The sequence below is a fragment of the Eurosta solidaginis genome, chromosome 1 (assembly GCF_040869045.1).
Source record: "Eurosta solidaginis isolate ZX-2024a chromosome 1, ASM4086904v1, whole genome shotgun sequence".
In the NCBI taxonomy this organism is placed as follows: Eukaryota; Metazoa; Arthropoda; class Insecta; order Diptera; family Tephritidae; genus Eurosta; species Eurosta solidaginis.
In genome coordinates this window covers 59,622,450-59,649,756 of record NC_090319.1, presented here as the reverse complement: position 1 = coordinate 59,649,756, position 27,307 = coordinate 59,622,450, and the positions used below count along the sequence as shown (strand labels likewise).

The following is a 27,307-nucleotide window of genomic DNA, read 5'->3' as shown; positions in this document are numbered from 1 at the left end:
TTCCTTTTTTGTGCAAGGGTTCATTCGCGACGTTATTTGAAAATACAAAAAAAACGTCTGAAACGAGTTTATTGTTCCAGGTTCAAAAGGACATCACTCCCCAACCCTTGTTGCATCTAGGTTATAACTCTCGCAGAAAGGCCTATGTCGCTAATGTGTAATGCATTACCCATTTACATGGCTTTCGCAGGTAAGTATAAAAAAAATTTATGGTTCCGAGTGACACATTCAAATATGTAAGGTATTATATATATACTAGTGACACTATTCTGTAACTCGACTGGAATAAAATTATCTGCAGAACTCACACTTTCATAATTTTGGTTTTCTATTTCTTGACTGTATTAACCTTTCACAAGCTTTACAGAACAATGGTTCTTATTCGCAAGATTGCAGAACGGGTTTTACATTGCACTTATCCGACGGGTCAACAGAGTTAAGAGCACCAAAGTGTCCGAATGCATATACCGTACGTTCGAATCGAGTTACAGAAAGGGGTCTTTAGGTTCATTAAGCGTGCTTGGAATGAATTACAAAAATTTGAAACGATAATCTGTAAGTGATGAATTTTATCACTTCACATAGATACATAATACAATTTCACCGAGTTGGAACGGACTCACCCAGTTTCAAACGTTGTTGTTGTAGTTGGTGTTGGTACTGTTGTTGTTGCTGTTGCTGCTGCTGAACCTGCTGCTGCTGAGTGTGCGTATGTTGCTCAGATGTTGCTGGCTGGCGTTGATGAGGTGTGATTATCGTGCCATTAGGTAGAATGTTATAGGGCAATGCTTGACCATTGGACACCACCCAATATTTGCTCAGCTCGTTTAGATGATGGTTTTGCGTTTGTTGTTGCAATTGTAATTGTTGCAATTGTTGTGTATCATTAATATGTTGCTGTGGTGAATGGCGCTGTGTTTGTTGATATGTCACTCTAGGAGTGGTACGTCTGGCGTCTTGGCATATGACGGTGCCGGGGTCACTGGATATGGTTGGTGCTATTGCAGTTGGTGTGGATGGAAATGACACCGCTAAGCCAACACCACTATTGCTAAGTTGAGGAACCGTGTATATTACGTGGCAATCGTTGGGAATATTCCAACATTCCCGCGCTCCTCGCATACGCGGAGAAGGCAACGCCGATGCCTTCCAATTACTATTTATTAGTATTCACGATGTTCGGGAATTTAGCACGTCCCGAGAGTAGGTTAAAACGGTTTCAACGTGGCCACCGGCTAGCTTACTTCGTTTTTAATTGAATTCACTCATTTCGGAGACAATTTTCTGGTTAAAACGTTAAAATGTAAACTTCCCGTATGTAGCTCCTTAGCCTTTCAAAATTTGGCTATGTATATAAGCACGGCTTTGAGGAATTCCGAAAATACGATGAACATATGTAGAGGAGTGTTTTACGATTGCTATAAACCGCCCAAATTTTGATGGTGAACTATCTGTATTTGAGAACGCGCTCGTCAGTTCCACCAACTATATGTGGATGCACTTAAGTATCCTGTAATTTTTCACTTGACCACTTTTTGGTCACGAGGGTTGTGTGCTCTACCGCTTCAGACCGCCAGCAAAAAGGAAAAGATCTTTTCTTTTTCGGAAACTCGTGGTGGTTTTTTTCTTCCTTTTTTTTTCTTTTTTTCCGTCTTCTAGTGATGGCCGGTCTGTCTGTTCCCTTCTTTTCCGATATTTTTCATCGCAACCCTTTCCACATCGCTAGGTGTGTTCCCGTGAACACGCTCCCAAGTGGGTCGTAGCCGTAGACCGTAGCAGCAGACCGTAACAAAGATATAATCGAAACAGCTGCCGCCTTGTCCGTTCTGATGTCACGTTGTTTAAAAATTTCCCAAAATTATTAAATAAATTATGAATTAAAAATTTCTTCAAATAAACGTTTTCATAAATTTAAAGCAATAAGGCTAATCCCCGCTTAAAAACTCATACAAATAGACAACATTTGTTAATTCGTTGTAGTTCTATAAATAGAACAAAAGCAACAACACCAAGTTTCTTTGAAACTGAATTACCAACGCATAACTTTACCATATGATGACATACGAAGTATGTCCAGTGCGTAAAGAAAATATGCAAAGAAGGCAATTGGGATAAGGTTTACAACAACTAAGGCATGACGTGGCTGAATGCGTTTGTAACACTTCAACCATCGTAGGAGTGCGGGTTCAAATCCCACTCCCGGGAGAAAAAGGCTTTGAAGATATTTACCAGGTATAATCGAAACAGCTGTCGCCTTGTCCGTCCTGATGTCACGTTGTTTAAATTTTTCCCAAAATTATTAAATAATAGAGTCCACCTGAAATTTTGTTTTCATCAATCGGACTCAGGGGATTGTGTAGAACGCGATAGATGATAGAACATTGAGAGGAGCTATCAGCTCCCCATAAGCCGCTAAAGAGAGATTACGCTACATGATGTGATCCATACGAAGAAGGCACCTCTTCAGGATAAACGGTTTGCATCAGCTTGATTAATATTGTTTCGAATATTATCAAAACTAAGGGGTGCTGCCATCTCTAAGCCGATGATAAGCAGCGCCTTACATGCACATCCATAGATCAATCATTATGTATCTACATAAACGAATCAATCATTATGCCTACACATATGTAGGTACACGCAGCTAAGAGCAACGCACAAGCACATGCAGATATCTTATCTGAAATGCTTCTAAAGGTATGCAATTGTGATTGCGGAAGTGTCGCTCACACATACAAGCGCATGGGGTATGAAAGAAGCTATAAAAATTATACATCTGTAGTTGTAGCTGAGAAATTTATAACTAACTAAGTAAATTCTGGAAGCGCCTAGAAGATGCCACGAGAAAATCACAGAGTATAAAAGCATCAGCGGTAGAAGCGCTATGGGCAGTTTCAGTTAAGCACGCTATCTGTCGGGCAATAGATCAGTTTCATTTAAGCTATCAGTCAGTTTGGTTATTAAGCCAGCTAGTTGCAAAGTATAAGTGTTATTGTGAAGTACTTTAATAAAGGCCATTTTTCCATTATTCAATATTGGAGTTATTTATTCAACAGTTTAGCGATACGAACTTAGCAAAAGGGCAAATAAGAGGATTTGCAGTAAATTCGTTATAATATACATGTAAAGGATCTTCAAACACATATATTTGTTTCTGGGTATCCAAGGCCCTATGAAAATGAAGATAAAGTCAGCTGTCAAGGACGTCGCACCTAAAAATCTTCTCAGGTAAACTCAACAAGCTGAATAAAGTAGTAGATTTAAATATTAGTTTCGTGCCTATATCAGGATCATTTGTGATTACGTCGCAATAATTGCGAAATTTTCCAGAATAAAATTCACATCATAGTATCACAATTGTATGCAAAATACTATTGAAAGCATGAATACCGAAATGATACGACCAGAGTCCGAAATAAACACTAGCAGACAAATTTCAATGGAAAATTTTATAAATCACTATTTTAATTCATTTCTAACCTTTCTTCTATTTTCCAACATCAAGATCTAACTAGCTGTGAAAATTTATTTATCAACCGCTCGGTGCTTTCGCCTGGTGAAATTACAAGGCGAGCCTAAAGTTCGCTTGCTTTATTTTTTTATTATTTTGCACTCTGCTAGGTTATAATAATTTAGGTACGACTGTAATAAAAAAAAAAAATAAAAAGAAAAAACTAATGTGCGTCGGCCGGGAATCGAACCCGGATCAACTGCTTGGAAGGCAACTATGCTAACCATTACACCACCGACGCACATATAACTCACGTGTCGAAGTGCTCACTTATTTCCAGGGATGGAAATTCACAATAAAGTGACTAAACGCGCATGCATGAAAATATATAAATAATTATCAGTGCAACCATATCGCTAACCACTATATATATTATATATTATATTTATTTCAGGCATGCTTAACCAACGAAACGATATCATTTCGTTACGATAATCAACGTTAATAAACGAAACGAAGTCATTTCGTTTCGTTTATTAACGTTAAGATCGTCAAATTAACGAAATGTTTTCGTTTCGTTTTCTGCCATATCAAAACGAAATCAAATCGTTTATGTTGATTATTAATTTCAAACTATGCTGGCAAAGCTGATTGATGGCGGAGTCATTAAAGGTGAAAGCATTATCCAAGCTGATTGCAACTTTTCTCATGAATTTTGACAGTACGAACATTTCTCAGAGTATTTTTGACATTACCACCAACGAATTACACAAACAAATTACATAGAGTTTGTGTGTGTATGTGCGCTCGTTGTTGCCACCTTACGGCTTCACCATGGCTATAGCATTGCCAGCATAATTCAAACATAAAGTATCACGTTTTCGTTAACGTTTTTAACGTTAACGAAAGCTTTTCGTTTCGGTTAAAAACGAGATACAATTTATCTTGATAATTTCTTTATCGATAATATTTCGAAGTGTTTCAACGGAAACGGTGGAAATTTTTTTATAAACGATTAGCTTAACGTTAAGGTGCATCCCTGATTTATTTCATATTGGTACACTTTAGAGGGACGATGCCCACAAGTACCGAAAAGCAGTTCTATACCATCCAGCAGAGAAGCGTACCTTTTACTGAAAGTATATTTTTCCATGGTTTTTCGTATCTGAAAAATATATGTAAACGCTCGAGTTGGACTGATTTGTGGCCAGAGAGATTTGTCAAAAAAGAATAATTTTCAATTTCAAAATTCAATTCATTAAAAAAATGTGTTATATGAATTTTTCGTATAATTTGACCCAATTTTATAAAACCAATTGTTATTTGCGGCCGCCGTGGTAAAGCAACATCAAAAGCGTAGAAACTTGTTTTTTCAATTAGAAGAAACTTTTCTAAGCGGGGCCGCCCCTCGGCCGTGTTTGGCAAGCACTCAGAGTGTATTTCTGTTATTAAAAGATTCTCACTGAAAATTTAACTGCCTTGTAGATGCCTTTCGCAGTCCGCATAAAACAAGTAGGTTCCCGTCCCACCAATTTGTAGGAAAAATTAAAATGAGCGCAACGCAAATTGGAAGAGAAGCTCGGCCTAAAATCACTTCGGAGATTATCGCGCCTTACATTAATTGTTATTTGCGAAAACAGTTGAAAAACCACTATATATATATGTATATCCGTTTGGCCGACTCAAGATTTCTCATTTTCATTGACCGGTAGTATTAAATAAAATTAAAGAAAAAAAAACTTTTTTAAAAATAAGCTTTTATTATTTTGGTTAATAAAATTAACTAAAAAGTAAACAATAAATTGACTCTAAAGAAATATAACACTTTATAAGTTCATTGTAAGCTTAAACGATAATTAGGCTTTTTCGTCTGCGACAAAAAAATTCTATATTGTACATAGTTATATATTTTTAACATTAAAACTTTACACCTAAATTATTAAATCTTACAGTTTATATCACAGTCCTAATTGTTCTAATAAAAAACGTGTTAAATTTTGATGGTATAATTAAGAACATTTAGGATCTCATTTTCTTGCTATCGCAATGTAACACGCTTTTATTAGAACAATTAGGACTGTAATATAAACTGTAAGATTTAATAATTTAGGTGTAAAGTTTTAATGTTAAAAATATATAATTATGTACAATATAGAATTTTTTTGTCGCAGACGAAAAAGCCTAATTATCGTTTAAGCTTACAATGAACTTATAAAGTGTTATATTTCTTTAGAGTCAATTTATTGTTTACTTTTTAGTTAATTTTATTAACCAAAATAATAAAAGCTTATTTTTAAAAAAGTTTTTTTTTCTTTAATTTTATTTTTTACTTTTTAGTTCGTTTTATTAACAAGTAATAGAAGCTTGTTCTTAGAAAAGCTCTAAATATAAGTATAGGGGGTGAAACAAAAACACATATATCAGTTACATCTGCGTATAATGCGTATTGGAATTTATTAGTACACATTTTATGCGCAGCAACTTCAGAGGTGTATTTAATGTTTAAAGCATTGTAAATATAAGTATTGAAGTCATGAGCCTGGGCATTCGCGCAATTTTAGTGATGTAAATTGCATGGCGCCAGCGCCAATGCGGTGCCAGCTCAATGGTAGCTCATTGACGAAATTACTCCAAGCGAATTTTTGACGCTTCTTAGTAGTGAGTGCGTAGTACATTTTACTTGCGCTATTGAGTGAAACGCCTTTTGTGTGTCAGGCACGAGTTTGGTGTTATTGGCGCTATTGGCAATGATGACACTGAGCTGTTGACGGTAGCGCTGGTAGTTCAGATTTTGAATCAGAGAAAGAATTGATGACCCATGTGAATTATTATGGCTTTGGCCGTGTGAATTATTATGGTGTATTTGTATATTTTAGATTTAATGCACAATTAATATTTGTGTGTTTGAGCGGCCAAATAATAACAGTAGTATTGCTAAAGTGCTGCTTAGTTGATGGAATGTCGCTAATTTCTTACCGATCTGCTCAAATTTTCCAAGATTTTCCATTCTTGATTTAACTTAAGCTGTTATGCCAATATTTTTTAGCCAGCTTTTTTAAAATAGGTAATTTTTCCAAAAGCAAAATAAATTACAGAAGAGATTACAGAGTTAAACAGCCTTAAAAATTCAGCTATGTTGGTTATACACAGAAATACAACAGAGGGTTGTGTCACCGCTTTTCGCAAGCGTTGAGTTTCACCACGCGTGACACGCGTGATTCACCACGTCCAAATATCACAATCCACGGATAGGTACCGGCGGGTTTGTATGGGACTTAGGCTGTTATGCCAAAGTAAATACAAATCTTTACCGATAACTGTGTTATCGATTAATTTATCGAATTCTAACAAAGTAATATTGCATTGTCATCGGAGTTATACATGTGTGCAAAATTTCAGCTCAATCGGACACCGGGAAGTGTATCAAATTTAACTTGCAAGATTCCATTACAGACAACAAAAGTGAAACTAAATAAAAGCTTATAAAAATGAAGATATATATAGTAGATAAAGTCAGCATATGTACATACATTTGCTTTTATAATTTTTAGGCTTTATTCTGCTAAGTTCACCATATTTAAGAAACACATATATTTAAGAAATACATGCTTTTCACAACTTGAAATAAACTACTTATTAATTCTGAATTATTATTGCATATCGCTATATGGATTTTAGTTAAAGAAAGAAAAAGTTATAAATTGGTCAAAATATATAGCATAACAATGTTTGTAATATCAATAATGCATTTCTCATTGATAAAGATGTGAGAATGTATAAAATCGGAGCTAAAATACATCCAGAAAGTGATAGGAATTTGGTCTGAAACCAGAAGGAAAATTTAGTCCGATAATTTGATGTAAATAAGTGAAAGTGTAAATATGTGAAAAAATTATTTTTAAATACATTTTTTCTTGCGTAAATTTCGCTCGCACATTTTAGTTACCGTAAACGGAATAAGAAAACGGACAAAAAATATGTTTTTTTTTAGCATTTACTTATATTTTCGAATGCTTTTTCCGAAGATTTTTTTTTTATTTCATTAAATTTGTGGAAACTCATTAAGAGCTTGGAATATGAACAGCGCACATGCATACGTTCATTACTTATCAAAATTGTAAGACACCCTTAAGTTGTTTCCTTTTAGCAACATTTTATTATAAACATTTTGTTTATAACAATTATATACCACGGAACGATGCTCCATGCTGTTTAAAACATATACCAACTTATATTGCTTGGGATTTCAATAAGGCATATAATCAGTTTTACATTGTCATTTAACTTTTCAAGCGTTCTTACTTTTTTAACTATCCAATTACCGTTATCTTTAAAAAATATTTGCTTTGATGATTTTCCTTCACAGGATCCGAGATTCACCAACATTATTAAATTATTTACTGTGAAATGTTTTCTGTGTGGTTGAAAGCAGTCAAAGATGTTGTCTAGTCGATAACCTCAACCTGACAATGTTCCGACAAAGCTTTGCCCTAGAGAAGTTTGCAAAAAAAGGCTTTTATACTACTCATAAATTTGAGTGTTCCTCCTTTTTTGTGCAGAAAACAGCTCTCTAAAAATGCATCGCTGCTAAATTTATGGGCTGTGAAGCGAATATAAAGCATGGTATATACAAGAAATTTAACCAAGAATATAACTGATTTAGCTCCAAACTAAATTGGAAAATTTGGAATTTGCCAGGCCTCCCTAACATCATCGGGGTACCCAGCTCCGAATAAAATTCGATATATGCAGAAATAACATTTTACGAAAAAACAAACGTTTGAGGTCGTATTTTTTTGAATACGACCTTATGCAATCAGTTTTCCATTATGTACATGATTGTTTTTAGTAAATATGTGATGTGTAACTTTGTTACGCGTTGTAGAATAGCAATAGAGTACACTAGTCGTAAACAGTAATCAAAAATAACATGCAGTGGATTTACATAAAGGCCAGTGCCATAAAATAAAAATGAGATGCCTATATAATTTTGGCTTTGCTTTGTAAGCGCATTCAGTATTGGTTTACGTTTCGCAGGCTGGGTAGTGTGTAGTATTCGTCATTGTGAATCAAACTAGTATTCATACATCATGATGGAATAAGAGAAGGTGGCGCATTGCCCATGTAAACATTAGTTCAGCTGTTTTTTATGGGCAATTTTTAACTCGTGAATGCACAATCTGGGTAGGTGATTTGTGTTCATACATAATTATATATATGGTTTGTGTATGAAACTACTGCGACCCTGTTTCATTAACAATGTTATGTGGCACTCTGTTCCATTCGACCTATTTTCCTTAGCACCCCGTGTTTAAGTATAGCATCTATCACTCATGATAGATGTGCGTCGGTGGTGTAATGGTTAGCATAGTTGCCTTCCAAGCAGTTGATCCGGGTTCGATTCCCGGCCGACGCACAGTTAGTTTTTTGCCTTATATCTTTTAATTTTATTATTTTTATTAACTTTATACAATTTATATAATACAAATATATATAAATTGTTTTTCAGCTTTATGTACATCAAAAATTTATTAAATGGCTTGCGTTATCCATACCCATATAAAACTGCTGATCCAACCAACCTTATGAGAATCAATGTAATTAATCAATGGTGCCATCATTATGGTATGCCAGAACTATATCATATCCCACCAATTGGGTTTTATTTTTTCGCTCCCAATATTCATAACATATACAAATGTGTGATGGTGACCAGGTGATTTATAAATTGTGCAATTTGTTATTAATTTTTTGTTCTTGTTTATGATATTATCACAAATTTTAGGTTGAGGCTTCAATAACCGATGATATGGTTATGACTAAAGGACCAATTAAACTTCCTTAATCCTAACGCCATAGTCGTAACCATACCCATATCCATAACCATCTCCAATGTGATCGATTAACCTAAAAATCGTGAAAATTTCATAAAAATGAAGAAAACGCAAAAAATTAAAAACATATTCCACAAAAAATAAGTCTCTTAGTCATAACGTATCCAAAACAATGAATAAAATCTACAAAAAGTTATTAAATTCTCCAACTCAAATATTTTTAGATTATGGATATACCGAGAAACCAAAAACCAATTGGTTGGCTATGGTATGTTTATGGCGTTAGAGTTATGGTATGGCACCATTAATCGATTACATTGATTTCCATAAGGTAGGTTCGATCAGCTGTTTTATCTGGGTATGGTTTTGTGGTTATAAGTCACCATTAATTGGCCCTTAAGGCATTATGCCTATGTCAACTTTGCCATGGTCTTAAGTCATTTTCGTTGCCACCGATTTTGACCATGATAACCTGTATTAAATTTTGAGATATATGTATTGAATAAGTATATTTACTTCCCTGGAATACATCTGCGATCACTATTTAAAATGAACGAAATAGGACAATAACCACGCCACTTTTATATTTTTATATATAAATGTTTCTGAAAACTTGACTTTAGCAAGTCACGCACCTACAATAACTAAATTTTATCTGTGAATTCAAATGGCAATTCATAATTCAAAAGCAAAGTGAAGGAAATATTGTGTTTAAAAAACAATGTAAGCCAATCTCAAAAACGTTTTCGAAAAAAATCGAAAATTCGAGAAGCGTTTAAAAATGTTCTTAAAAGCTTTGAACTTTTTTATTTAGAATTTTTTGAGTATGGAGTTTTCTGGCCGAATCAATTTTATTTTAATTTGTACATCATTCAAAATTCGCAATGAATTTTTGAATGAAATTTTTTCCAAATTTTTTGTTTTTATATGAAAGAACATCTGAAATACACTACAAAAAAGTCTAAAAATACAATGCAAGCTTTAAGACGTATAGCTGGCAAAAAATGGCACTGAAGATGGCATAACGCCGTTACCGGTTTTCCTTCAAACCAAATTTGACAAGGGATGACGGAAAATTGTTTCAACATACGATGTGTATCACTTATAACTTCTACCCTGTCAGTTTAAAATATTTTGTGTTACCAAACTGTATAGTAGAGCTCTTGATAATCAACTTTTGGAATAACCGATTCGCAAAGTTGTTAATAAATTAATCGATTATCTCTAATAGACTAGCTGTTTGAATGCGACTAGTGACCGATTCGATTAGTGGAATAGTTTTCTTTTGTTGTAAGTTTCAATCAGTGAGTTTTACAATTCCGGCTCACGCTCAATTCTCACGGGAATGTTCTGGATCATTGAGAGACTTGTGAAGCAGATGTCGTGAAATTTTCGCACACGTGAAATGTAATAGGCAGATGTCGCCGCTGATTTTCATTTAACTCATAGGGCGAAAGGCTAAGCAGCGACATCTATTTTCGAAAAAGGAGGTATATTAAAGGCCGCGTTGCCAACCTAAAAAGAAGTAATTAACAAATTATCTGGCTCACAAATTGAATCAGACTTCTATCTGGATTTATCTGGCTCAAATCGTTCGAAATTGAAAAAAAAAAATGATATAATTAGTTAATAAGTTTTGTTGCTTTTTTCGTGTTCGCAGCTGTACACATTAATTTGCTATTTTATGGTAGCGACCAATTAATATTAAAATAAAATAATAATAAATAACTCTATAAACATAATAGCACTGGTTTGCAGCCAAAATGCACCAGAGACGCCATTATGAAATTCCTATGTAAAATCACCCCCTGATTTCGAAAATCAAGGTTATTTTTAATTCTATGGTTTTTGAGATATTTACGAATAACGGTTTTTTCCAAAAAAAAAAAAAAATTTGGTCCACTTAATCATATATATCTCAAGAACGAATTGAGCAATTCCAAAACGGTTTGAAGCTTTTACAAGATAAAAAAAATTGCTATAAATTGTGCATACAACACTTTTTGCTAGGCCCTGCAGATAACGAACAATCATTACGGGTTTTTTCCATTTTTTTTGTAAAAATATAAACAAAAATTGTACTTTGCGAGGAAGGATCTCGAATACTCTTTATTTATTTATTTTTTTGCAGATTTGTTTTTTCTCTCTAAGCTCTGTTTTATTACAAAAACAAGTAAGGGAGGCTAAATTCGGGTGTAACCGAACATTACATACTCAGCTGAGAGCTTTGGAGACAAAATAAGGGAAATCACCATTTAGCAAAATGAACCTAGGGTAACCCTGGAATGGGTTTGTATGACATGTGTATCAAATGAAAGGTGTTAATGATTATTTAAAACGTAGTGGACCTTAGTTCTATAGGTGGACGCCTTTTCGAGATATCGCAATAAGGGTGGACCAGGGGTGACTCTAGAATGTGTTTGTACGATATGGGTATCAAATTAAAAGTATTAATGGGGGTTTTAAAAGGGAGTAGCCCTTAGTTGTATATGTGAAGGCGTTTTCGAGATATCGACCAAAATGTGGACCAGGGTCACCCAGAACATCTTCTGTTGGGTACCGCTAATTTATTTATATATGTCATACCACGAACAGTATTCCTGCCAAGATTCCAAGGGCTTTTGATTTCGCCCTGCAGAACTTTTTCATTTTCTTCTACATAATATGATAGGTGTCACACCCATTTTACAAAGTTTTTTCTAAAGTTATATTTTGCGTCAATAAGCCAATCCAATTACCATGTTTCATCTCTTTTTTCTAATTTGGTATAGAATTATGGCATTTTTTCATTTTTCGTAATTTTCGATATCGGAAAAGTGGGCGTGGTCTTAGTCGGATTTCGGCCATATTTTATGCCAAGATAAAGTGACTTCAGATAAGTACGTGAACTAAGTTTAGTTAAGATATATCGTTTTTTGAGCAAGTTATTGTGTTAACGGCCGAGCGAAAGGACAGACGGTCGACTGTGTATAAAAACTGGGCGTGGCCTCAACCGATTTCGCCCATTTTCACAGAAAACAGTTATCGTCATAGAATCTATGTCCCTACCAAATTTCACAAGGATTGGTAAATTTTTGTTCGATTTATGGCATTAAAAGTATTCTAGACGAATTAAATGAAAGAGGGCGGAGTTACCCCCATTTTAAAATTATCTTTTATCTTTCTATTTTGTTGCACCATATCATTACTGAAGTTGAATGTTGATATAATTTACTTTTATACTGTAAAGATATTAAATTTTTTGTTAAAATTTGACTTAAAAAAAGTTTTTTTTTAAAAGTGGGCGTGTTCGTCATCCGATTTCGCTAATTTTTATTTAGCATACATGTAGTAATAGGAGTAACGTGCCTACCAAATTTCATCGTGGGCGGTTCCACGCCCATTGTCCAAAATTTTTCTAATTTTCTATTTTGCGTCATAAGGTCAACGCACCTACCAAGTTTCATCGCTTTATCCGTCTTTTGTAATGAATTATCGCATTTTTTCGGTTTTTCGAAATTTTCGATATCGAAAAAGTAAGCGTGGTTGTAGTCCGATTTCGTTCATTTTAAATAACGATCTGAGATGAGCGCCCAGGAACCTACATACCAAATTTCATCAAGATACCTCAAAATTATCGTTATCTTGTTTACAGACGGACGGACGGGCGGACATGGCTAAATGAATTTCTTTTTTCAGCCAGATCATTGTGATATATAGAAGTCTATATATATCTCGATTAGTTTATGCCGTTGCGGATTACCGTTATGCGAACAAAGTTAATATACTCTGTGAGCTCTGCTCAGCTGAGTATAAAAATAAGCTTTCATTCAACAAAATCGACATACTAATACAAAAGTTATAAGCATTCAAGTACATATATTCATTTAATACTTAAGTACCCTACTGGTACATATGTGTTAGTATTCGCTAACTAACTGGTATACCAATACTAACTGGTACATATGTGTTAGTATTCGCTAACTAACTGGTATACCAATACTAACACATATGTACCAGTAGGGTACTTAAGTATTAAATGAATATATGTACTTGAATGCTTATAACTTTTGTATTAGTATATCGATTTTGTTGAATGAAAGCTTATTTTTTTTTTTTTTTGTTTGTAATAAAACAGAGCTTAGAGAGAAAGAAACAAATCTGCAAAAAAAAAAATAAAAAGTATTCGAGATCCTTCCTCGCAAAGTACAATTTTTTTTTTTATATTTTTACAAAAAAATGGAAAAAATCCGTAATGATTGTTCGTTATCTTTGGGGCCTAGCAAAAAGTGTTGTATGCACAGTTTATAGCAAATTTTATTACCTTTTAAAAGCTTCAAACCGTTTTGGAATTGTCTAATTCGTTCCTGCGATATGTATGATTAAGTGGACCCAATTTTTTTTTTTTTTTTTGAAAAAAACGTTATTCGTAAATATCTCAAAAACGTTACCATAGAATTAAAAATAACCTTGATTTTCGAAATCAGGGGGTGATTTTACATAGGAATTTCATAATGGCGTCTCAGGTGCAGAAAAAATTGGAATTTGTGATCCAGTGTAGTCAGCGCTCCTTTTGGGATCATGCACTGCAATAATTTGGATTGTACTGCTCGATGTTTGGGAGACAATAAAACAATTTTTCTTTTTTTTTTCATAATTTGTATATTTCTTGCAACATTATATTCGTAACACTACAATCCATTAGAAATCGTTATTATTTCACAATTAAATCGACAAAGCAGATTGTCGTTATAATTAAATTTAATTATATTTTATTAATTTTTTATTCATCTCACAATAAAAATTACAATAATTTATGTTTACTTATTATTCGTCATTCGTTACTTAAATATTAGTAGAATAAGCTTAAGCGTGTGTGGATGCGTTGAATATAATTAAAACTATATAAAAATATTTACAAAGAAGAGTAAATTGCAATAAAAAAATAGTTCACAAATCAATTTGAATTGCCAAAATTATGCGTGCTTCACTTAGTTAATTCAACAAACATTTTCTTTATAGTAAATTTTTAATTTGGTAAATATATTGTAAAGTAATTTGATCATAATATTACAAAATATAAACATCGCTGAAAGTTTTATCTGGGGAAAAACTTGCATCGTTTCCATGATAGTGGAAATCTCTAGCCAAAGAAAATTCTGGCGAAGTAAATCTTGACTGTGCCACACACAAATTTAATGTCGCAGCTAATTTTTTTTCTATGAAGAGAGCTTTGATTGGGACTGTGGTCTGTGATTAAGCGTTAATGTGATTTGCGATTTAGATCATACTGATATTCTATCACAGTCAGTCATAAATGAAAATTGCTACGAGTGAGAAGTCGCAGTCGGAGTCACAAATCACGTTGTTCTTCAAATATCACGGGATCTACAAGCTCTATCGAGGACCTAAAGCTTTCCTTCTTCATTACACCCATCTTCTTCAACTCTTAGATTTTATTGCGCTGCGTACTCCACTCCCGCCCACACTAAGAAAGAATTTTGGGCGTGTTCTATTGCTTTCCTGAGGTGGCACGTAGTGGCACAAAATGGGAATTTTTATGGTTGATTTTGAGCTGGAAGGCAATCTGGGGGAGTGAAATATTTGTTAAAATATTTTTTGTAGTTGCGGGTCTTTAGTAAATTAACTACATTTTGAAAGACGGATCACGCTACCACCGCAGCACTGCGGGTTACTGTTCACATCTGCCTTAAACAATACCATGGCGGAACCAGGAACAGGTGGCGGCCGGAAATCAGCTAATTGGTATTTTTTTAATAACATTTGACACTTCAACTTCCAGCACAGTATGATTTTGACATTAGTTCATCTATTTAAACCAAAGAGGATAAATACAATAAGAGCCGTCACTCGTTATTTTGTGGTGAGTATTTCGCTGGAAATTGAAAAAATTGATGCCGAATGTTTTCTGGGAGGCACATTTTTAATTGTCTCGCATTTATTCATGCTGTGATTTTTGGAAAGAGAATTAAATAAGCTAGTTAAATACAGTCGGAAAAATAAACACAAATACCCCACGAAAATGTATAGAAGACATTTATAAACATCTTGCCCAAAAAAAAAAGTAGCGACAACCTCTCAGTATACATCGAGTAAATGCCTAAAAAACAACGAGTGACGGCTCTTATTGCATTTATACTCTTTGTTTAAACAAAATAATTGAAATCTTTTTATGTTTGCATGTATGCAACAGTCCGCCATGCTCAATACAACGAGCAACAGAGTTGAAAATTTTAATGTACACCAAAATACTTTCGTATTACTCCGAAAAGTGTTAACACTGCCCTTTATTTTTTTTATGTATGTATAAGTGGTCAAACAGCAGATCTTTGTGACACATTATTGCTTTAATTTTCATGCGCAAAATGCGAGTCCGCCATCAGAATTGGCCTAGATTCGATAATTCCGCACGAAACTCAAAAAGCGTTTGTTCCGTTTTTTTGAGGTTAGGGCTGTACCACACACCGTCAGGCTAATTAAAAAAAAAAAGACAAAACAAAAAAAAAAAAACAACTGTCGATTGAACTTTTTTTGAGGTTAGGGCCAAATCGGAACCTGTTAGACCAATTCTGCTGGTAGATTAGGATTGGATTGTAGCACTGTTTAAAGTTTTTCCCGACGATCTGCCTTATAACCCCTTACAATGGAGAGTCTATTTCAATTAATAAATTTGTAAAATGGTACTGAACATGCCCCAACGCCACAAATTTGACAAAAGATGTTTACACGGAGAATGTTTGAGCATAGAATGACCTTGAAGTACAAAATTAATCGGCTACTTGTTTTACTGAATCTCTGTCGCTGCGCTCACACGACATGTAGGTGAACCCCGAGTAGTATTCCGAAGCTCCTCGAGGCTGTGCTTCTAGGAATAATATAAACATATGCTAAAAAAATACCAGGCGCTACTTTATGGGTGCCACACATCTTAATAACATATACAATACTAAGTCAAACATGAAATTAGTATATCAATAATATATATTAATGAAATTATTTATTAAATAGCTGTCATTTTAATTCGTTAGTCAAATTGATGAAAAAGCGTCTTTAGAATATAAGAGAAAGTATAGAAAGGGGCAGCAAAGCGCTTGTTGGCGACAGGAATGGGGGTAATGGTTATCTATGTAGTATATATCGTATGTATGATATAAATGTCTATTTATATAGTTATTCTTATGCTCGTATTTATGTATAATATTTGTATAACTACTACTTGTGCATCGCTTGTATATAAATTGTAAATGTCATATTACTTAAATACTTATTTTGTATTTCACATTATCAATTGCATTTGATTTTGCATAATTTTATTTGTTTGCTTGTTTTTTCGTTTTATAAATTAATACTTTTTGTTTGTAATTTTTATAATATTCGTACAATGATTTCGTATTGATAATTTATTAGATAATAAATTTAACATTAATTTGTTAGTTTTGTTAATCTACTTAAAATGTAAATCTCATTTGAATTTTTGGTTGCGTTTTTATAAGGGCGTCTTGACTACGGCTTGATATAATGAAATAAGAGTTTTAGTTTCGTTAATTTTGTTTAAGCAATAAATACAATTTTTAGTTTAAAAATATATTATTTTTTTGTGTTTTCAATTACATAGGTGAACTAATTTTTGGTTTTTTTGAAGCTTGTTTAACTAAAAAAAAAAAACTAAAGCAGATATAAAATAGTGGGAAAATTATGAGAAGATTGATGTTAGGTAGTGATAGATTTGTAAACAAAAAAATATATGTATACTTTAATATGTGGTGAAGCACAATTTTTAAGTTTTTTGAATTTCTAGGGTACATTTTTGTTAAACATTATTTACAAATGTAAAATAAGTGCTTATCAATATTAGTTACATGATCATTCAAAATTTGGTTTTAAAAGTTGACTTAAGAGCTGTTAAGGTTGCTCAATAAAGAAACCAATTTGAGTTGCATGAATAGTTGATTCTAAAATTGATACAAAAAATCAGAAGTTCATTTTAAAGTTGATTTGAAACTCGAAGTAAGTGTGGTTCACGTTGACTTAGAGCTGCCCACGATATGGATCAATTTTAGTTGGATCAAATTGATTGTTGATTTTAAAATTGATGCAAAAAATCAGAACTGATTTTAAAATTGGTTTGGAAGTCAACTTAAGTGTGTTTCAGGTTGATTTAAGAGCTGTTCACGATATGAATCAATTTTAGTTGGATAAAAAGTTGATTTTTAAACTGATTGTTGACTTACATTTCTCAGTATTGAAATATGTATATTTTAGTTGCAGGAGAAGTTGGTTCTAAAATTTATTACATAACATTGGAATTTGACTCTAAAATTTATTTAAAAAAGTTGATTCAAGAGATGTTGCTCAGTTTTGGAGTCAATTTCAGTTGCATGAGAAGTTGATTCTAAAATTGATTTCACGCAGTTTATTTATTCATTTACATTTATAAACAAAATAATGATTTTTTTCGAATGAAAATTACTGTTGCATTATAGAATCTCGTTCATAATTATACTCATATTTTCTTTTTATACAGAAAGCTGAGTGAAATATCACTTTATCTCAGCCGTCATTTCGACAATGCTCTAACTCAACATATGTTTTTTTCAACAACGCTCTATTGCAGGACTTGTATCAAAAGCGTCCTATCTCAGAACATTCTAACTTCAAAATGTTTTGTATTTAGGCTCATATTGAGCGTTTTCTTAAACAAATTCTGAGGTAAGACGTCTTTTCATAAAATTTTGTAGTAGGGTGTTCATCAAATATAGAGAAAGTTTTGCATTAAAAACAGTTGATCTACAAAAGTCGGCTACCTACCAACTTTGTTTAATGCAACTGTTGCACGTCCCTTTACAATAGTCAACTTTCAGATTAAACAATAGGTTGATTCAAATATTAAACAATGCTAAAGTATTTTTGACGATTTTTTGATGCTCAACCATCCAGTACCATACCTACTAGTCAATTTTCAAAATCAACAAAAACTAAAAATTATTGAAAAGTTGGTCATTGTAAATACCTTTCAAGATCAATAGTGAGAGAGAAGAATAAGGTAAACGATGCTGACAACGGAGAATATTTTGTAGGGTTTTACGACCCCAGACTCCTTTTTTTTTAAACGGAAGTCAAACCCGGAAATTGAAACGAAAATTAGATCAAGTGGGCTCTGTCGTGCTGATATTAACTCCTGTATGTAGCCGCAAACATTGAGATGAGTAAATCTACCTATAGGGTGATTAATTTTACATTACCTTTTATAATACAATAGCTAGGCAATGGATTCCAATTTTCAGCTGATACAATGGCAAATCAATCGTGTTCAACAGAGAGGGTCAGCTCAGATTATGCGCTAGGGTAGTAGATTTTACCTTAGATATCAGATTTAAAACTTAGATACATGGCGCCCGAACAAGCACATTAACCCTGGAATACCGTTTGTGGGCTTATGAACCAAATACCAATCATTCTCGAAATTGAAAAATTGGAATGTTAACTCGCAACATTTTTTTTTTCAGAAGCAAACTAAACCGTTAATTTGTTTATTTTTGAAATAGCTCTTGATAAGCAAAATGAAGTGATTGACGCCAAGCCAATACGTGGAACTACTCGCCCTTCAGCTTTTACATAAATATGTGGCGCCCGAACAGGGACATGAACCCTTGATGTCGGCTTGCAGGAAAACTGCCTATTTCTCGAACCAAATACAAGCGTTTTGAAACATCATTATCGCATGTTATATCTGGGGGAGGTATTCCTATAATTTGTTTGTACATATCCGAGAATAACTCGAAAATGAACAAAACTATAAACTTATACTCCTATCGAGTACTAATTTAGACCAACATATGATCGGAAATATTTTAGTAAAATATTCAATAGAAATTCACTTTCGAAACGAGTTACATAAAGGCCCGCTTGCACCGTAAAAAATGTGTAGTAAATTGTAAAAATAATCATAAAGTTTGGTAAAAACATGTTCGTTCATACTAAAAACTTATTTAAACCAGAGAGCGTAACTTCACATTTTACTTGAAAAGGAAGTTGACTAAAAAGATTATGCATTATTTTCATGGATTTTATTGCTCAAGTTCTAATGGCTTTCGTATTTCATTTGAAGTATAATAAAAAATGTATAAATATCGAATATGTTTATAAATATCATAATGTGCTTTGATAGTTGAAAAAATAAAATATTTAACAATTATAATTTCATAAAATTAATTATAAAATAAATCTTGTGTATTTAAATTGGTATTCGAGTTAAATTCATGTAACAAACTAATATAACAGTTATAAATTCGAGTTAATAAATGCAAAAATAAATTATAATACAGTTATAGGTATTAAAAAAATATCAAAAAAACGTGTGTTTTACTATGAAAATAGAGTAAAATCTGCTTAATATTATTAGAAAAGTAATGCATAATATTAAAAGTAAATTAATATTAATAATGTTAAAATTATATCGATATCAATAACATTCGAAATTTGTTTGCCTTTTATGGCAATTAGAAGAATACTAAAACCAGTTAAAAAAAAATATTACCGAATAGTAATAGAAAATTATTATAATTTTTTTTTGTTCGCACGACTAGATGCCTTATAATTATTGCTATACTACAACCGTATTCCAATTTAAGTTATTGCAGAACATAGAAACAAATAGCAAATAGTAAGAGCGCCTAAAAATATGCTACAATTACACCTCTGAGTCTGTACGGAAGTTGAAGCGGAATGGAATAAGCAGAAGCAGTTTTTGTAGGTGCCGGGACATTGGAAGCTGTCAGTAATTTTTTTTCGTAACCATGATCCATTTGGTCAGGATGGCAGATTGGAGTTTACCGCGTCAATGTAGATCAAAGATGCACAACGCCCGAAAAGCTTCGAACGAGAATGGTTAAAAAAAATTTAAATTTAAGCGAACACTAATTGAGTGCTTGCCTTGCTGAATCTCAGTCGTATGCGTAGCTCTGATTTAGATCGCTGCATACCCAACGTAGTTATAAATGCATTTAACATTGTTATTACGAATTTGATTCTGGATTCTTTTGCCATGCCAAAGCTTAAATCGTAATACGTCTGTTGTACAGATACATGTTTGAATGTAAGTATGTTGGTTAGATATACAAATATATATACATATAGATATCTATATGTTTTTTATATGTGTTACAATTCATTTTAAATTTCATACCAATATTTACGTACCAATGTGCAATATGTGTATGAAAGTATGCAGCTATGAATTGCATGTGCTTGATTCTATTTATGCTAGATGTATGCATGAATGAATGCTTTTTAGAATAACGTATACGTGTGCTCAACATGGCACAGTTTTTTTCACTTTAAATCATTGCACAATACAATTATCAGGCTTTCGCTTTCTAACGCAGCAAATTCATATTAATTCGATTGTTTCTCTTTTAAACAATTTTAATTATGAAATTGGATGCATACATTTATATATGCTTCATATAAAATATTTTCAAATCTACATACATATGTACTACATATTTATATACTTAGTATATGCAAAGTAAAAATAATTGTTTTTCTTTACTAAGCTTAATTCTGTTTTAGCTATTTCACATAGGCGCTTCTCATTCATACTGGCTTTTTCTAGACTGTTGTACCATAAGGATTGAAAACAGCACGTGAACTATCCGTGTCCAATGATATATCTTCTGGACTTGCTAAGTCTACGCGCACGTTTGAGTTAGTACGTCGTCGTGCTGTTTGTGCGGCACCCCATTGGCTAAGCGTCCAATGGAAGCCGGATGTTTGTACTGGCTCTTCAGCTACCTTCACTTGCGTGCATACCTAAATGTTGAATTATAATTGGTAGATATTTTGTTTATATGAATAAGAAATGTTTATCCTAACTTACCTCACGATTGACGCAAGGCAAGGTTTCGGTGCCATTTCCTACGACGCCTGAGCCGGAACCGGAATCACGTGTACTGCCAATACTGCTGCTTGTTGCTAGCGAGTCATTACTCGACTCAGTTACGGCGCCACGATAGCGTGCAACCGATTGCACAGCCTAAATTTAAAAAGAGAAATTAGTATTTAATTTTCAGTACATTAAGCTTGATTTTGAAACCCAAAAATGTTCGGTGGTTGTTCTTTAAAATTTGTAGTTTTTGAGCTTAGTTGAATTTCTTGATCCCACAGATAATTTTTTTGAGTTACTGCATATATGAAAAATAAATAAAAATAAGAGCTTACCATCACATCACCACCTTGACAATCCTCAATTGACTTGAGAATTTCCCACACCAGCTCAGAATCGAGTGGTATAGGATTTTCGCTGTCACGATTATGTATGGCAATGGCAATATGTACTGGATGCGGCACTGGCAAAGGTATAAGCAATTTTTCTGTAATACTCTTCTCATCCGATTTCTTTTTCCATGGGCGCCATGGCTTTAAAGGCTCGAGTGCTTTCGTGTGTTGCGAGCGGTGTGCTCGTACACGCGGTGTGGTTAAACCCACTGACATATCTCTGTAAATTAGAAACAAACAAAAATTGTCTAAATCGATATTTTTTTCTATTTAAAAAAATAAATATTGTGTTGTTACCTCTTCTCTGGTTTTCTAAATGTAAGCGTAATACGTGAGCGTGGATTAAATGCCGTCACCTCGAGAAATGGTAGATGTACTTGTACATTACCACGCGGCGCATACACATTACCCAATAAATCTAACCCTTTAGAACCTATCACATCGGTAGCATTTTGTACCATTTCTGTATAACGTGTTAAGTCAAGCGAGGGATGAGGTTCTAATTTAAAATGTGTATCGTTTTCAGTCAAAGGCGTTAGAAAATCTAAGCTAAATATTTCGGTATACATAAGGCCGGCTAGACCGGGCCAATCGTTTACTGTGAGACCCTGTAAATAATTTTTGAATAAATTAGTAAAAATGTTTTGTTTAGAATTACTCAACTAGTTTACCTTATTATCCCAAAATTCCTCTTCGCTAATGGAAAGTCTTGCAATAACGTGCGACGGATAACATTTCTCTAATATATGGGCGGCTAGTTGTATAGCGATCTGTAAAAATTAAATAAGATCATTGTAATCGCAATTAAACGCATTGAAATTTATTTACAAATTTAAAATGATTAGCCTTTTAAATTTTTACACTTCTATGACACTTATATTAAAATATCGCAGTTTTATTCTTCCATCATTGTTTTAAAAGCGAGAAATCATTGCCATTCATCGAACAGAGGAGCTGAACGATATCTGACTTTGACAGCTTTGTCACACTTTCATTCAACCCTACGCGAACCCGCGAAAAAGGGAGCAGACTTAAATACATAAATAGCCTGAGCGTTTAACATTGATAACGAAAGTACTTATTAGATCCATGACTACATCTAAATTATAGAGGTATACAGCAAGCAGCGTGCGATGGTACTGTGCTCGCTTACCACACTGAAAGATTCATTAAAATTAAAAAAAAAAATATTTTTTTCTAAACGGGATCGGCCTTCAGTTTGGTAAACATCCCAAGCGTATTTCTGCATGAAAAGCTTCTTAGCTAAAACTCATCTGCCGTTCATAAAACATCTAGGTCCCGTACCGCCATTGTTTTGCAAACATTAAAAAGGAGCACGCCGCAAAGTTAAAGGAAATCTCGGCCTAACTCTTCTCGGACGTATATCGTACCTTGTATTCATTTTATTTCGAAAGAGATAATCTTCATCCTAATAAAATGTACCATAACCTTGCAATGAAGGGTCTTTGCTTTAAGCATTTTCCAATTCCATGGTTTTATACAAATCTCGAATGGCATCAACGGCGACCTTTTCAGATCGATACCATTGTTTTGGCTAGTGGGCGAAGCTATTTTTGCATAGATTTCTTTCCATCGTATTAAAATAAATAATAAAGTAAAAAATTATTCCACTTCTGAGCTATGCAAAATCAAATTTTGTAATTTGTGATCTTTTTGTATACTTGTAAAAAGTCCCGATGTTTTCTCTGTAGATTTTCAACTAGTTCGCTTAGAATCTGTTAAATAACATGCGTTCTAAGGCTTAACAATATTAAAAAAATTATAAAATACTGACCTTTAGTTCCTTCGTATTCAATTTGATTCGTGTTTTCACCTGCGTTGTTAACGAGGTTTGCAATTCTCGTCTACGCTTTTCTAATTTTTCATGCAAGGTACTCATTAAATCGTGAGCCTCGCGATCTAGTGCCATATACGGTCCAGTCTTCGCTAGCTGCGCTGAAAATGGGCCAAAGCAAGCTTCCACAAATTGACTAAAATCTTTTTGTGGTTGTAATATAATGCGTTCCATAGCGTGCTGATATGCCTGAAGCTCATCCAATTCCATTTTTGCTTCGAATGCAGCTAAAGATTGTTCCGGTTTTATTATAAAATAATAATCAAGTGCCAAACCAGGACCAGCAATACGTTTCACGGCAAGACTATCGGAAGCAGGCACACGTCCACATTTCTTTATGAACAAATGAAATGTTAAGGAATCCCAGAGAAGACGGAGAGAATAGCGTACAAAGCCGACTGAAATGAGAGAAAAAAGAAAACTTTATTTATTTGAAAATTTCTTATGTTGTAGTAGCTAACTTACCAACTAAAATTATACCCGAAGCCAATGGACAGAAAAATGTAGCCACTAATATAGCCAACACCGGCTGTATCAGGCCTTGCATGAGAAAATTCCAAACAAGTGCCTCCAAGAGAATACAGTAACGATTGCGCGTATTATCTGGACAATCTAAATCGTAAATGAGTATCATGTAAAGATGCAAAAGCACAGTAAAAATAGGAATCCAAAAAGGCGCAGTTAGTGCTAAAGAAATACTGAGAAAACTGGTTGCCAAACAAATCAATGGGAATGCACAAAGTATGATAAGTGTGCCGAGAAAACCCTTAATGAAATAATTCCAAACTCGATTTAAATTGCGCGTCAATCCTTTACCAATGAAGCCTGCAAGTACAATACACAAAATCAAAATACTTTAGACATGCTTTTGTTTATTGTGAATGAAATCAACGCACCTGTGTCCGGTTCCGTTTCAAAGTGTGTACGTGATTTTGATATGTGTCGCCAAAGTTCAATCAAACGTGAAGCCATCGTCTGTGTGATGCTGGTCTTGCGCGGAAAGAGTGTACCATTAATTTGTGATAACTCTAAATCCGGCATGAACGGCTTCACACAGAATAGCGCACGCAAACCCAACGGGCTACACCAAGGCACTAATATGCCAAGCAAAAACATCATATTCCACGTCCAACACCATGTACGTTGTAGTAAATTCAATAAACGCCACAACGGCCAACGTGTGCTGGTTGTGCGTATGATTTCCTTTTCTACCAAAAATACTGGCTGACTGGGATCCGAACGTGGTGTTACAATTGAGGTTGCTTGTTGACTTATTACCGTTGGTATCACATCTGATTGACCCTGAAAGTTGCGTCGTATTACCCATGCGCTGGGCGACCAAATACGACATGCCCATTGAAAACTGCGTGTTGGCGTTTTTGCATTTTTCAGTTCTTTTAATAAGACCGGCTCACGTTCCTTCATGAATGCCAAATCACGACTAAGAAAATAGGCAGTTTGATGTAAATTCTGTTTATTGCACATTTTCAACGCCTCCTCATGCGCTGACCAAGCAGATTTGCTGAATTTATTCTCTTCGGCGGTGCGTAATTTCGAACGCAACCAAGGCGCAACTCGCGACAAAACTGAATGATCATTGGTAAGACATTTTTGGTGATCATCACGTGTACGTTTTATATCTTTTTGCACTTTATCTACTGCCTTATACATAATTACAACTGATTGTGCTTGCTGTACGAGCAACTCAGGTATGCCATCGCCCAACTCTGCCAATTTGGGATTCGATAGTATAGATGTGTATACACGTTGCAAGTATTCCTTCATAACAGCCTCGTTTACTTCCTGCAAAATGGAAATGATTTCATAATAAGAGATAGTCTCGAAATTAGTTGTGCAAAGCAATTTCACATAAGTTACCGCAAGGTACTTAGCCCTTTTGACGATTATTCAGTGTTAAGTAATTAAAACTTCATGCTTACCTCTTCAATTTCCTTATCGCTAAGTTTCTTGGCGCGTAGTTCTGCAATTAGACGTTCACGAAAATGCAAAAACCAACCACGCGTCTCACGCTCTAATATGCCAATTAGCACTGGCAACGCCTTACGCATAACATCACGACAAAATAAACGCAAATCGATCTCTTGACCTTTGGGCGTAAGAAATAGATATGGCACTGGTTGTGTCACTTCACAGTTATTAAAATCAAATTTCTCCATTGTAGCACGACGCAGCATTTTACGTACGAACGAACAAAGGCCATCAAGACAGTCTTCGAATTCGGGCTATAATTAGAAATATTAAATAAATTAAAATAAATATTAGCCAAGAAACTACCCTCTCCCACAGCCGTTTCTTAGAAATTAAAAATTGTGTTTGCGTTCTCTACTACATTGACGATATCTTTTGATAGATTGAAGATGACAATCTGTGCTCCACCTGTGTAACCAAACTGTGGAATTATTTCGAACTGACTACTAGAAAGCTCTAGGGAGTCAGGCAGGCCAATTATTATGATGACGAATGTCATGCCGCTATGCTAGGAAATCACGCTGAGAATCGGATCAGGAACTTAGGTTATTAAGAAAGCATTGCCCCTCATTGGCCAGCAGCGAGGGAGCATATGAACTCGTCTCATTTAGCCCGGAATTGCATTTAAGGTTATATCCATATATATCGAAATTAATGTGTGAGTTTTTGCGATATTTATGTAACTACTAGCAGACCCGACAGACGTTGTTCTGCCCTAACTTTGGCCTTTTTACATAACTTTCAAGAAGTTTTTACCTCTTACTCTCTCTCCCCATCTCTCCCCCTTTTTCTAATCTTCCATACACTTCGCCGTCTTTTCACTCACTTCTTTTGCGCCCCGTCTAGCCCTATCCGTCTATCTTCATCTAACTCTATCCCTTTCTCAGTCTATTTCTTATTTACTTTCTCTTCTCTCTAGCTCTTCTTATTCTTCTCCATCCCTTATTCCCAGTCCCGCTCCAAGTACCGTCCCCAGTTCCAGTTCTAGTTTCAGTCCTAGTGCCACTCCCAGTCGATCTCTGGTCCATTGCCAGGAAATAAAAGTGTCGTAAATACTAATCTACCAAATATATACCAAATTTCAGACAAATCGAACGATGAATAGATATTTTCGAAGAGATTTCCATATCATAATTTCAGGAGATAATACCGAAATAATTCCGAAACAATACCGAAATGTTTTCCAGAAAAGAACGTAAATCTCGAAATGCTCATATTGATCGAAAATATTCGAAACTACACTAGTCAAGAAGCTCAAAGGAACCCGAAATGATAGTCGCAAAACGATTCGAAAATTGTCTCAAATCTGAAAGTATGTCTTCTGCGTCTCAACCACACCCGAACAGATATTTTTTAACGGTATTTCTCACTTAATTGTGCCAGAACCTGGGAACACTTACTTAATTTTTTTTTATCCCGTTGGAACATTTCGAGAATATCTCTGTTTCATTTCGAGGTCGTTCTCTGCATCTTTCGGATACCTGATTTTCGGGGGATGATTTTGGTAATATTTCCGGGTTATGTCAGGATTGTTTTGGGAGTATTTCAGGATAATTTCGCGTTTGTTTCGGGATGAATTCGAAATAAGTTCTCGGAATAATTTGGATCATTCCCATCATTCATGGTTATATTATCGGAATTTTTTCAGGAGTATTGAGGGATAATTTTGGGATAAATTCGGAATAAGTTTTCGATTTAGTTTGGACTATTTCAAGATTGTTTTCGGGATCATATCCATTCTATATCGGGATCATGTTGGGACTATCCTCAGATCATGCTGGAATTGTATTCGGGACTGTTTCGGAATTGTTTTGAGATTGTTTTAGGAATCATTTCTGGAATATTTCATAACTGTTTTTGGAATGCTTTCTCAATTGTATATGGAGATAATTTGAGGACTTA

At 34.2% G+C, this 27,307-nt stretch overlaps 1 protein-coding gene and 2 non-coding genes across 5 annotated transcripts in view; 1 reads left to right on the top strand and 2 right to left on the bottom strand.

The window, feature by feature from the left end:
• Window positions 1-3,680: 3,680 nt before the first annotated feature.
• On the bottom strand, window positions 3,681-3,752 carry TRNAG-UCC (transfer RNA glycine (anticodon UCC)). The gene has a single exon. It is a non-coding gene; the product is annotated as a tRNA-Gly (tRNA).
• Window positions 3,753-8,795: 5,043 nt separating this feature from the next.
• TRNAG-UCC (transfer RNA glycine (anticodon UCC)) lies at window positions 8,796-8,867 on the top strand. Its single transcript has one exon. It is a non-coding gene; the product is annotated as a tRNA-Gly (tRNA).
• Window positions 8,868-17,651: 8,784 nt separating this feature from the next.
• The window catches only part of LOC137254260 (uncharacterized), a 53,806-nt gene continuing 44,150 nt past the window's right edge, over window positions 17,652-27,307 (bottom strand). For all 3 annotated transcript variants that reach the window (XM_067791958.1, XM_067791950.1, XM_067791955.1), the window contains 9 exons: window positions 25,357-25,659; window positions 24,313-25,219; window positions 23,882-24,241; window positions 23,357-23,814; window positions 22,233-22,331; window positions 21,859-22,169; window positions 21,505-21,781; window positions 21,164-21,319; window positions 17,652-21,096 (listed from right to left, as the gene is read on the bottom strand). In XM_067791958.1, the coding sequence (XP_067648059.1) occupies window positions 20,896-21,096; window positions 21,164-21,319; window positions 21,505-21,781; window positions 21,859-22,169; window positions 22,233-22,331; window positions 23,357-23,814; window positions 23,882-24,241; window positions 24,313-25,219; window positions 25,357-25,659 (3,072 nt within the window). In that variant the 3' untranslated portion in view covers window positions 17,652-20,895. The remainder of the gene's footprint in view (window positions 21,097-21,163; window positions 21,320-21,504; window positions 21,782-21,858; window positions 22,170-22,232; window positions 22,332-23,356; window positions 23,815-23,881; window positions 24,242-24,312; window positions 25,220-25,356; window positions 25,660-27,307) is intronic.